The 11,686-nt window shown below is 44.5% G+C and overlaps 2 protein-coding genes across 2 annotated transcripts in view; one reads left to right on the top strand and one right to left on the bottom strand.

The window, feature by feature from the left end:
• LOC309525096 (macrophage mannose receptor 1-like) overlaps window positions 1-11,686 on the top strand; it is a 139,242-nt gene that overhangs the window by 9,221 nt on the left and 118,335 nt on the right. The gene's annotated exons all lie outside the window — the stretch shown is intronic.
• LOC309524991 (vomeronasal type-2 receptor 26-like) lies at window positions 699-4,862 on the bottom strand. The gene is made up of 4 exons (XM_082210290.1): window positions 4,727-4,862; window positions 2,435-2,665; window positions 2,144-2,270; window positions 699-1,607 (listed from the first exon to the last, which is right to left on the bottom strand). Exons 1-4 carry the CDS (start codon window positions 4,823-4,825, stop codon window positions 715-717), a joined length of 1,350 nt encoding a protein of 449 aa, XP_082066416.1. The 5' UTR covers window positions 4,826-4,862; the 3' UTR covers window positions 699-714.

The raw sequence follows: 11,686 nt of genomic DNA on the forward strand, positions 1-11,686 counted from the left end.
AAATCCCTGCATATGTAAGCTCTTCTTTTTTGTTCTCTTATTCTATATGTTAAATCTTATTCTAAATGTTAAATAAACTGCACGTATTCCATGATTTTAAGTTGCCATCCTTCTTTGGTTGGGACCTCGCTCATTTTGCATTTTGCGCCTAGCAAAACACGGACCGCAGTAGTGGCATACAGAAACAATCTTTTTTGACACCTGGGAATTTCCCTCTGAATTATACCCAACAAAAAGGACTCTGGTTTTTTTGGAAAGGTACTTTTAAACATTTCCCCCCAATTCATTATATATCATTTCCCAGTACTCTTTTAACCTTTTACAAGTCCACAACATGATAAAACTTACTCTCGACCTGATTACATCTCCAACACTTATCTGATTAGGACTTATACATTTTAGCAAATCTACTAAAAGTTAAATAGCATCGATAAATCATTTTCAGGTAATTCTCCTGCAAGGAATAACATGTAAAACTCAGTAATGTTAACATGATTCTACTTAGATTCAGATTGCAAAAAAAAATAGGGATTGAAAATCTTTAAAAGAAAAGGTCCTGTGGCCTTCCCACCTTCATTATGTTCAGAGACCAGTTTCCTTACTGATTCACGTGGAATAAAGATGTTAGATTGGCATATTGGGAAAGGAACACTCAATTCACATTCATTGATTTTATCATTGCAGTGCTATGCCAAAAAAGTACTATTTTATATGTCATACCATCAGATGTTCCTTTTTATTCAGATCTGGCCTCAGGACGATAATGTAGCACTTGGGGATGAAGATGCAACCCAGTAACCCCGAACTGGAGGCCAAGATAGAGAAGACCTGCACGGCTACCATATATTTCCCCTTGGTGCTCAGGTAGGCTGGCACAAAGGACACCCAAACACTGCAAAACACCAGCATGCTGAAGGTGATCAGCTGGGCTTCGTTGAAGGCCCCAGGCAGTTTCCTGGCTAGGAAAGCCACCGTGAAGCAGACGGCCGCCAGAAAGCCCATGTAGCCAAGGGCAGAAGAAAACATGGCAAGAGAGCCTTCGTTACATTGCAGAATGATCTGCCCAGGCTGGGAGTGCATGTCGGAGTCTGGGAAGGGGGGAGACATTCCCAGCCAGACCATGCAGATGCCCCCTTGGACACTGGAGAAAGACAAGACCAGGCAGTTGGCCAAGCTCTTGCCCAGCCATTTCCTCATCTGGCTCCCTGGCTTTGTGGCCATAAACGCCACCACCACCGTGATGGTCTTGGCCAACAGGGAAGACACGGCCACGGAGAAGATGATGCTGAAGGCAGTTTGTCGGAGAAGGCAGGTCCACCTCTGGGGCCGACTGATGAATAAGAAGGAGGACAAGAAGGAGAGCAGGAGGGAGACGAGGAGCAAGTAGGTGAGGTCCCGGTTGTTGGCCTTGACTATTGGGGTGTCAAAGTATTTAATGAAGATTCCCAAAAGAAAACCAGCAGTCAGGGACAAAAGCAGGGCGAAAGAAGCTAGGAGGATCCCCAGAGGTTCTCCATAGGACAAAAAATGTATAATCTTGGGGATACACTGATCTCTGTGTAGATTGGAATTCTGATCATCTGGACATTTGTTGCAATGCTTTGCATCTGAAAAACACAAGAGTGACTTCAGTATTGTCAATATAAATATTATAGCCATGACATTCCATAGTCTACTACTTACCAACTACAGTGGTACCTCGGGATGCGAACGGGATCCGTTCCGGAGCCCCTTTCGCATCCCGAACAGAAGGTAAGACGACACAGCGCTTCGTGTTTTGCCGCTTCCACACATACACATGACATCATTTTGACCGTCTGCGCCTGCACGAGCAGCGAAACCCAGTAGTAACGCGCTCCATTACTTCCGGGTCGCCGCTGAGCACAACCCGAAAGCGCTCAACCTGAAGTGTATTTATCCCGAGGTATGACTGTATATTATTTTGTGATTCTTATCTGATTACTTTATTTTGCGTTGCGGGTTTGCCTTGAAGCAATCATGAGCTATAGTTGGGGGTCAGCATATCCCATTGAGCTCCTTTAATGGGGCAAAAACCCCCTAGATAGGTACCAGTACCTGGAATTGAAGGTGATTTTCTACTATGAAAAGGCAACTTCTTAAATACCCTTTCAGGGACATTTACCTTCCTGAATGGAGATTGTTCCTTCCATGCATTCAACACAAGCATAGCAGCAGATTGGTTCTCCCTCCTTAATGGCCTTGGCATATCCTGGACGACAGTTTTCGGTACACCTTGAAAGAGGCACATTCTAGCCAAAATGAGAAAAAGCATCAAGCAGAAGATGTTAGGACTTTGTGGATAGGAGCCATAGAGTGCAGCTAGGATTGCATCATACAATCATACAATGGGGTTTGGACTGCAGCATAAGATATGCAGGTGTAAGAATAAGATGTGATTAATTATTTGACCCACCTGATTGAACCATCTGGGCCACACAATGACATTTCGGTCAATGGCAAACTTGATTTTCTCTTCAGATGCTGATCTCTCTACACTCCCAACTTTCAACCCAACAAGGGAATTATTGGGAAACGCCACCCAGTTGACAATGTCAAAGTCAGCTGCCAGCTCCCCATTCTCATCCCAATAAGCTCCATCCATGGAAAAGTTGTAAATGTGGAGGTTTCTTAGGAAAGAGTGCAGCTAAAAAGGGTCAAGAAAAACACACCCACAATTAGCAAACGAGGAATAAAGTAGCATACATGAGTCTTGCCCACGAAGAACTCTCATCTCCCAAGGTGCCGTCCCAGAGACTCAGATGGGACTTTGATTTGGAAATAGCAGAGCTAGAGATGTTAATATATTGCATGTTAAAATTAGAATCAGATTAAGAGGCTAATCGCAACTGATGGGCAAATATGACTTCTCAGTGACTGAGATTAAAGAACTCCCCTTATATTCACAGAAAAATATTTTTAAACGAACCATAAGCGCAGTGGCAACTAAAAACGATCTAAACTCTATGTGCACATCTACATGCGCCCCATTGTATTTTAAACTTAGAGAGGTCGATGAACACATATCTTATTTTAATGCATTGACTTTTGCACAGCTTCGAAAAGCTTTTACAGAGCTACGACTAAATACAATAAGCTCTGCTTATAGAGATGGGAGACATAGAGGCATACCAAAAAACGAACGTGTTTGCATTAGGGGATGTTCTGAAGTAGAGGACCTTATGCATTATATCTTGCACTGTCCGTTATATAATGATGCAAGAAAAAGATTTTTGGTGCCTATAATGACAGGGTCCCCTGGCCAGAACCCTCTTGATATGATGTTATATCTCCTTGCAGACACAAATAAGTATGTGACCTGGCGGGTAGCACTTTTTGCAACTGCTGCTAGGAAAGTTAGAGCAAATTATATAGCCAAGGTAGCCATTAACTGTAAAGGAGATGAATTTATTTGATCCTATCTATCTACCTCAGGCTATGCTCTATCTTTGTCACCAAACTCTGAGTATAAATTGCACACTGTATTAATTGATATTGTTTTTAACATTAGTGACCATGTGTTGAGTTTAGCTTATGAATTTTATTGTTTATTGTTTTTATTTGTACATTGGGGTACTTTTATAGCTTTGTTTAGAGTACGTAATGTTTTAATAATATAAATTTTTTAAGTCTTTTTTTACCAATTCAGTATATTTTCTTTTAATTGTCAAATAATTCTGTGTACATTGCGGCAGCCTTTGGCTATGTGCAATAAAACTAATTGAGACTGAGACTGAGACGGAATCAGGAATGGCAGCCTGTGTGGCTATGACGTTCTACTAGGATCAGGGTGTGTCGTCCCATTCCAGAATGGAAGAACAATCCAAATCAGGGCACTCAGGATTTCGAGGTCTTAGGAGACGCACACAGGTGTGCCAAGGGAATATGAGAATCATCTCACTTCAAAATGTAGCGAGCCACCCTGTGGTATTTGGGTGCCCTAACACCTCCTCCTCCTGCTGCTCTCTGACCCCCTAGACTCTTACCCCAAATACAAGGTGTCACGGTAAGTTAATAAATTATCTCCTGTTAGGTTAAAAGGAGATGGTGCCAGGAGCCTGGGCAGTGTTCATCTCTCAATTTTAAATTGGTTACGTCCAATTAAATGATCACTTACGAGGGTGAGACACTGGGAACTTACCTGTCAGGGAACTGACATCGGAGCTAGAGGCGGAGGGAAGGCTCTCAAATGATGCTGGAGAAGGGCCCAGCAGGGAGAGAGGCAGCTCCGCAGATGGGGAAGCAAATCAGCGCAACACCAGGGATATAGAGGGGCTGATGGGGGAATCGGCGAGAGGGCTCCAGGACTCTTCACTGGACACCAGTGGGGAGAGCATGGGTCCTCCGCTACCCACGCCCACCCTGCGCAGAAAACTTCCGCGCAGAGAGAGTAGGAGGAGACTGGGTGTCAAACAACTTTTATGTTGGAAAAGATTTAAGAAACGCCCACTGACGGATTCTGCTAGCGACTGAGGCAGCCACGAATTGAAGGGCTGTCCAGACAGAAAGGTTTAACAAGGCAACATAGCCAGGAGAGGCGGCAACTTACGCACGAGCAACCCCATACCCATTACATTACCAAAATGGGTTTGCCTCAATTGTGGGTTCAAAACATCCCCACCAACCCCCCCTGAATATGTCCTCAAATTAGAATTTAATTTTTGACTGACGGTTCAATGGTGAGAATGTGCCAGAGAAGCGACCATACCTGCCACGGCTGTAGTCTTTGAAGGTCCATCTTTCTGCTTCCCACCATGGCCCTCTGGCTTGGTTTGGATAAGTATACAGCACTCAGGACACTTGCCATGGCCTGGATAGTGTTGTAAATACTGTAGCTGTCTTGAGACAGCGTTCTCTCAGTAAATTCTCGTGACAAGGTCCCCAGTTTTGCATTCTCTCTACATCTTTTCTGGACTCTGGCAGAATTCTTTGAAAAAGAACACTTAAATGCCGTCTTTATAAACTGGCGGATTTCAAGAGCATATGGACCAAATGTTTCATATCTTGTCCTCCTCTTTGTCTGGATTAAGAAGGACAAAGAAGCAGGGACAGAGTGGGGATCCCTGTCAGCTGCCAAACTCATACTGAGATCCTGCAAAGCTGTTGTGACCCAAACTTTGCCCACTGCTATTTTAAGGGTCTTTTCCATGGTTGTCATAAGCACAAATAGACCTATGGTGGATCGAAAATCTGCATGGTAGACAACGACATTGACTTGTCTCTGCATGAGAAATGAATTCAGGTGCTTTGAATTATAAGCCTCAGATTCTTTGATACTTTCTGAGAAGGCCACACAAATATCATTCTTTGTGACCGCAGCTGTGAAGGTCCTCATGAACCTTTCTCCATCGTCATTGTCTGGTGCAATGAGACCGATCCACGTCCATTTGAAATGCAGGAGCAATTTGACCACAGCCAGGAGAGGAGGTTCCTGTTTTGGGACCATCCGATAGGAGAAAGGGAACTGAGATTTATCAGTTGATGCACGACTAGCAAAACCATAACTGACCTAGGAGAAAAAGGAAGAATTTGTTTTTTTCAATTGTATTCAGGACCAAGTGCAAATATGTATTAACCTAAACGAATAACTGGGAACATATTCACCATTATGATTGATTAGGCCTGACACTGATGCTGAAATCTAGCATCACCTGAGCTCTGTAAGTGCGGCTTTCTCCCGATTGAAGTGCAGAGTGTTTGAGGACCAGGACATTTGCAGGGAAACCAAAATGCTTGTTTACAAAACTATTGTACTACCAACTTTACTGTACATTTGTGAAATATGGACCACTTATAAACGCTATCTCCAGCTCCTCAAAAGATTCCATCAACGATGTCTCTGAAAATTTTTATACATCACTTGGGAAGATAGGCAAACCAATGTTAGTGTACAAGAAGAAGCAAAGTTCACCAGTGTCAAAGCAAGGATTCTTCAATATAAGCCTTATTATCGTCTTCCAAAGCAACTACTCTATTTTCAATTTAAGAATGGAAAGCGAAATACCAGTGGGCAACAAAAGAGGTTTAAAGACACTCTAAAGGCAAATCTTTAAAAATGCAGTATGAGCACAGAAAATTGGGGAACACTGGCCTGCGAACGTTCCCATTGGAGAATTGCCTCTACCAAAGGTGTCATGGACATTGAATAATTGTGAACCCAGGACCACAGGGAGGAATCATAGAATCATAGAGTTGGAAGAGACCACAAGGGCCATCGAGTCCAACCCCCTGTCAAGCAGGAAACACCATCAGAGCACTCCTGACATATGGTTGTCAAGCCTCTGCTTAAAGACCTCCAAAGTAGGAGACTCCACCACACTCCTTGGCAGCAAATTCCACTGTCAAACAGCTCTTACTGTCAGGAAGTTCTTCCTAATGTTTAGGTGGAATCTTCTTTCTTGTAGTTTGGATCCATTGCTCCGTGTCCGCTTCTCTGGAGCAGCAGAAAACAACCTTTCTCCCTCCTCTATGTGACATCCTTTTATATATTTGAACATGGCTATCATATCACCCCTTAACCTCCTCTTCTCCAGGCTAAACATGCCCAGCTCCCTTAGCCGTTCCTCATAAGGTATCGTTCATTGTAATGTGGATATTGGCTCAGCCCCCAATCCACCCACCTTTCCCCAACTCATACCTGTGGGATTTTATAAATGCTCAGAATGGTTGATATGAGATTAGAAAGAGCAGGGTCACCTCCTTCTAGAACGGCCAGCTGTGCATTCTGTCTTTCACAGATGTAGTTTGGAACATTCTTCTGTCCACCAGACAGCAGGTCTAGCACAGCTTCATAAGCCATTCTTCCTTTGAAATAGCTCTCATAGAGATTGTAGCCCAGAGTGATGTTGGGTAGGAGCCTGGGATTCCGACTGATCTCTTGAATGGCAAACAAGAAGGGCAGGATGTGCCAATACCTCAAAGGTTCCGGACTGCAGTAAAATAGAGGTCATCAGATTTTTCATTCTGCAGTCAGTGAAAGAATGTTAAAGTTTGTGCATCTTTTCATATAAGAGCAATGATAACAAGTAGAAATATATGAATTTTGCTAGCTCGGAGTTTATGTGCTTTCAGTTCATTTGGAAATGGGTGTTGGCAACAGGATTTTTCTCCCCAAGAAAACATTTGAACATTTCCCCTCAAAGACCTGCGCTGGCTGTCAAGCCCTATTTTGTGTTTGGGGTTTGCTTTACAAAGCCTTAGATGGCTTTCGACCTGCTTAGCCGAAAGGCCATCTCTCCCCATGTCATGCTGCCTACAATGCAAGTTCTGTTGGGGAGACACTGCTAGATGATTCATCCTTGACAGAAGTTCAGAGGCCTGGAAACCAGTGCAAGTAAAACAATTGTACAATGTAAGTCACTGCACAAGCACATACAGAAACACGTCATTCCACTATTCCAAATTGCTTTCCCTTTTTTTTTTTGCTATATCTACACTATAATTAATTCTGGAATAGTAAATCCCCCACAATTCTCTTTCTTTTAAAAAGCTGGGGAACAATGTTCAGTTTCACGTTGGAGCCAGCTGCAAACAACAGCAGCACCTTAGCCATATCTCATAGCCCAGTGGGCAGCTACACTGCTGACAGAGGGGGGAGCATAGCTAGGCAGCTGCACAAGAGATGTCTGGCTGTGCACTAAATTTCCCTGTGCACCAGGAATTATGGTTCCCTGAGGGCAAGTGAGGACATCTTTGAGGTACAATTGATGAGGAAAAGACACCAGGAAAATGGGAGAGCATGGAATCACAGTTAAAAGTAGCAGTAGTAAATCATTCTCCACGTGGTGACATACATTACACCAGAAACAGATGGAGACTTGGAGAAATCACGCAGGTAGTCATTAGTAATGCCTACAGCTAAGACACCAGCGATGAGGTGGTCTCCCGGCCTATAATTATTAAGTGTGTCGTTTCGATCATTTAGCACACCAAACTGGCATTTCCCCTTCAGCGTCCCACAGGACGAATGGGGCATCAGTAGCAAAAGAATTAGGGAGAGTATGATCATTTCATTGCCGTCTGCTGCTGCAGTCCCTTCTGCCCTGACTGCTCTCAGCTGCAGATCTGCTGCAGTGCCTTTTTAATCCAGATGGGAGTCCAGCTGTGGAGTCTAATCAAGGAGCTCATATTTAAACCTCACCTCCGCCTAGTCCCTGCCTGCCCTGAATTTGAGCCCAGGCTCTCAGTGGCCCGAGAGATATTAATGCACCAACCTTTCCACATACAAAGTTTTTACATGTTGTTCTTCCTTCTGACTTCTTTGTTATTAGTTTCAGAGATAACATCCCAGAGCTTCTCAGAATGAAAAAATTAAACTTAATTACAATAGTTTTGATAATGATCATGGGCAGACTAAACAGCAAAGTCTTGCTTCTCTCTGCGGCAGGTGTATAGCTGGGGAAAAGATGTTGATGAGACTCTGCAGTGTGGCTTTGAGCACTGTCTACTTTCACAGCTCACTTCCCTGAGGTTGGAAGGGATGTTTGATCCTCCATTGCATTAGGAAGGATTCAGATTTACAAAACATGCACTCGTTCTTTCTAAACTTTATGAACTTAACAAGCTGTCTTGTAGGACATCAAAACAGCCCAAAGTTTCCTAGAACTTCCTAGAATCCCAGATAGTCTTTTCCAACCCTGTTATGTGAGATACTTTTGTACAAAATAATAGGATAATAATAATAATAATAATAATAATAATAATAATAATAATAATAGGATAATAGGTATTGCAATGGAATCACAATTGCTCAGTTCTCAGGGCACATTCTTTGTATGCAAAAAGTTCCTGAGGTCCAGCTCCGATGGCCTTCTAGCAGTTTCCTTCCTGCGAGAAATGAGGTTACAGGGAACCAGACAGAGGGCCTTCTTGGTAGTGGCGCCTGCCCTATGGATTGCCCTCCCATTAGATGTCAAGGAAATAAACAACTATCTGACTTTTAGAAGACATCTGAAGGCAGTCATGTTTAGGGAAGTTTTTAATGTTTGATGCTTTATTGTGTTTTTAATATTCTGTTGGGAGCCGCCCTGAGTGGCTAGGGGAACCCAGCCAGATGGGTGTGGTATGTATGTATGTATGTATGTATGTACGTACGTAAAGGTAAAGGGACCCCTTACCATGAGGCCCAGTTGTGACCGACTCTGGGGTTGTAGTGCTCATCTTGCTTTATTAGCCAAGGGAGCCTGCATACAGCTTCCAGGTCATGTGGCCAGCATGACCAAGCCGCTTCTGGCGAACCAGAGCAGCACACAGAAACACCGTTTACCTTCCCGCTGGAATGGTGCTGTAATAGGTATGAGTTACTCGTGCGTAAACTGGTGCCTTTCTCGGTTAATTTGCCTTGTTAAACCTTTCTGACTGCACAACCACTTCTCATCGTGGCTGCCTCAGTCACTGGCAGAATCCGTCAGTGGGCGTTTCTTGAACCTCTTCCAGCATAAAAGTTGTTTGACACCCAGTCTCCTCCTCCGCTCACTGCGCGGGAGTCTTCTGCGCAGGGAAGGCGTGGGTAGCGGAGGACCTGGGCTCTCCTCACTGATGTCCAGTGAAGAGTCCTGGAGCCCTCTCTCCAATTCCCCCGTCTGCCCCCCTTTATCCCTGGTGTTACGCTGATTGGCTTCCCCCTCTACTGAGCTGTTTCTCCCCCTGCTGCTGGGTCCTTCGCCAGCATCATCTGGGAGCCTCCCCTTCGCCTCTCGCTCCGATGTCAGTTCCCTGACAGGTACCTATTTATCTACTTGCACTTTGACGTGCTTTCAAACTGCTAGGTGGGCAGGAGCTGGGACTGAGCAACGGGAGCTCACACCGTCGTGGGGATTCGAACTGCCAGCCTTCTGATCAGCAAGCCCTAGGCTCTGTGGTTTAACCCACAGCGCCACCCGTGTCCCACATGTGCTGCCTTTGAGACTTTCAGCACATTCCTTGAATGGGCCATTTGCCATAGAATGGGCTCCAGCTATGTGTGTATCATTATCTCGATGATTTCCTCTTTATGGCCCCACCTTCTTCCCCACCCTTGTCAACAGCTCATGGATGGTTTTGCCGCCATGACACAGGAATTGGGGTCCCTCTGGCCTTGGAAAAAACTGAAGGCCCGGTTACTAAACTGACCTATCTTGGCATTGGATTAGATTTGGTGACACAGGCTTCCCGTCTTTTGTGGGATAAAGTAGCAACCCTGCGAGAGGTTATTAGGCAGCACCTACATCTTTAAAAGGTGATGTTATGCTAAGTCCAGTCACTTCTTCATCACCTGAACTTTTCTTGCAGGGTGATAGCTCCGGGAATAGCTTTCTCTGCACATCGTGCACGGCTAACATTGAACTTGAGGTCGCCTCATCACAGGGTCTGCCTGGGTAAGGCAGTCAAAGCAGATTTGGCGGTGTAGCTCAAATTCCTTTTGGAATACAACGGCATTTCTCTTTCATAGGATATTCTTGCCACTCAGCATGACCTCCAGGTGCACTCCAACTCGGCAGGTTCCCTTGGTATTGATTTTAGAAGAAGGTGGTACGCAGAGCATTGGCAGGGTGGTGCTATCACCCCCGATTTACTTTCCTTGATTTTTTTCCTATTGTGGTTGCCATTCACCTATGAGTCGAGGTTTTTAGGAATCATCGGTTAAGATTCTGGTTGGACAGTCAGACAGTGGTCAATGTTATCAACTGGCAATCAACACGCTTGGACCAAGTATTGGGGCTTCTCTGTGTGTTTGTGCTTTTTTGCTTGCAGGCCAACTTTTCCTTCACCGCCAGTTTCATCCCTGGGTTGGACGATGCCCTGTCTTGCTTCCAGATGGAACGCTTCCATACCCTGGCTCCAGAGGCTTCTCAGGACCCTTTCCCAGACCATCTTTGGAATCTAGGCAGCACAAAGTGATCCATGGAGTAATGACTTCTGTATCGCCATCCACATTTTGATCTTATAAAAAGGCCTGGGAGGAATTTCTGACCTTCACTTCCAGCCACACACCCGCAGCTTCAAGCAGGGGTCTTGTGCTGCAGTTTGGTGCCATGTGTGCCCGGTCCACCCCCTCAGCACCAAGAGAGGGGCAGGTTCTGCAATATCTTGCCCATCGTAGATCCATTGGCAATGCAGCCAAGACCTTGACGGTCCAAGCGGCCAGTATTGCTTTCTTTTCCAAATGCTCATTCTCCACTGACCCATGCTTGGGTTTCTTAGTTAAGAAGGCAATGGAAGGATGGCATAGACTGAACCCCCCAGCTCCTGATTAGCACAGTCTCATATCCTTCAACATCTTAAAGCATATTTGGAGAATATTACCATCGATTTGGTGGTCCCGTTTAGAGTATGGACCAGTGATGGGGAACCTTTTAGAGACCAAGTGCCCAAACTGCAACCCGAAACCCACAAAGTGCCAACATGGCATTTTCACCTGTATATTTTTATGACTGCTGTTGTATTAAATAATCCTTCATAAAAGTTACTGCATTACATTCTTCATTAAATTATCTTTCCATTGATATATAATTTTATGGTATTATAACTCAGTGCTTTTTTCTCTTAAAAAATGTTTAGGGGTACTCTCATTTCAACTGAGGAAGATCACCACTGGGGGGAAATAAATACAGTTCAAATCGGGGGAAAGAAATACAGTGAATTTCTTCTCCCATTAAATTAACAAAATGTTATGGGGTATGCGTCCCCC

This window comes from Podarcis vaucheri (assembly GCF_965113315.1).
Source record: "Podarcis vaucheri genome assembly, chromosome: 2".
In the NCBI taxonomy this organism is placed as follows: Eukaryota; Metazoa; Chordata; class Lepidosauria; order Squamata; family Lacertidae; genus Podarcis; species Podarcis vaucheri.

Coding starts and splice junctions, on each gene's coding strand:
- LOC309524991 (XM_082210290.1), bottom strand. CDS start 4,825: ATGGCAAGTGTCCTGAGTGCTGTATACTTATCCAAACCAAGCCAGAGG. Junction 2,271..2,434: donor GGCCCAGATGGTTCAATCAG/GTGGGTCAAATA, acceptor CATTTTGGCTAG/AATGTGCCTCTTTCAAGGTG. Junction 1,608..2,143: donor AACAATCTCCATTCAGGAAG/GTAAATGTCCCT, acceptor TGTGTTTTTCAG/ATGCAAAGCATTGCAACAAA.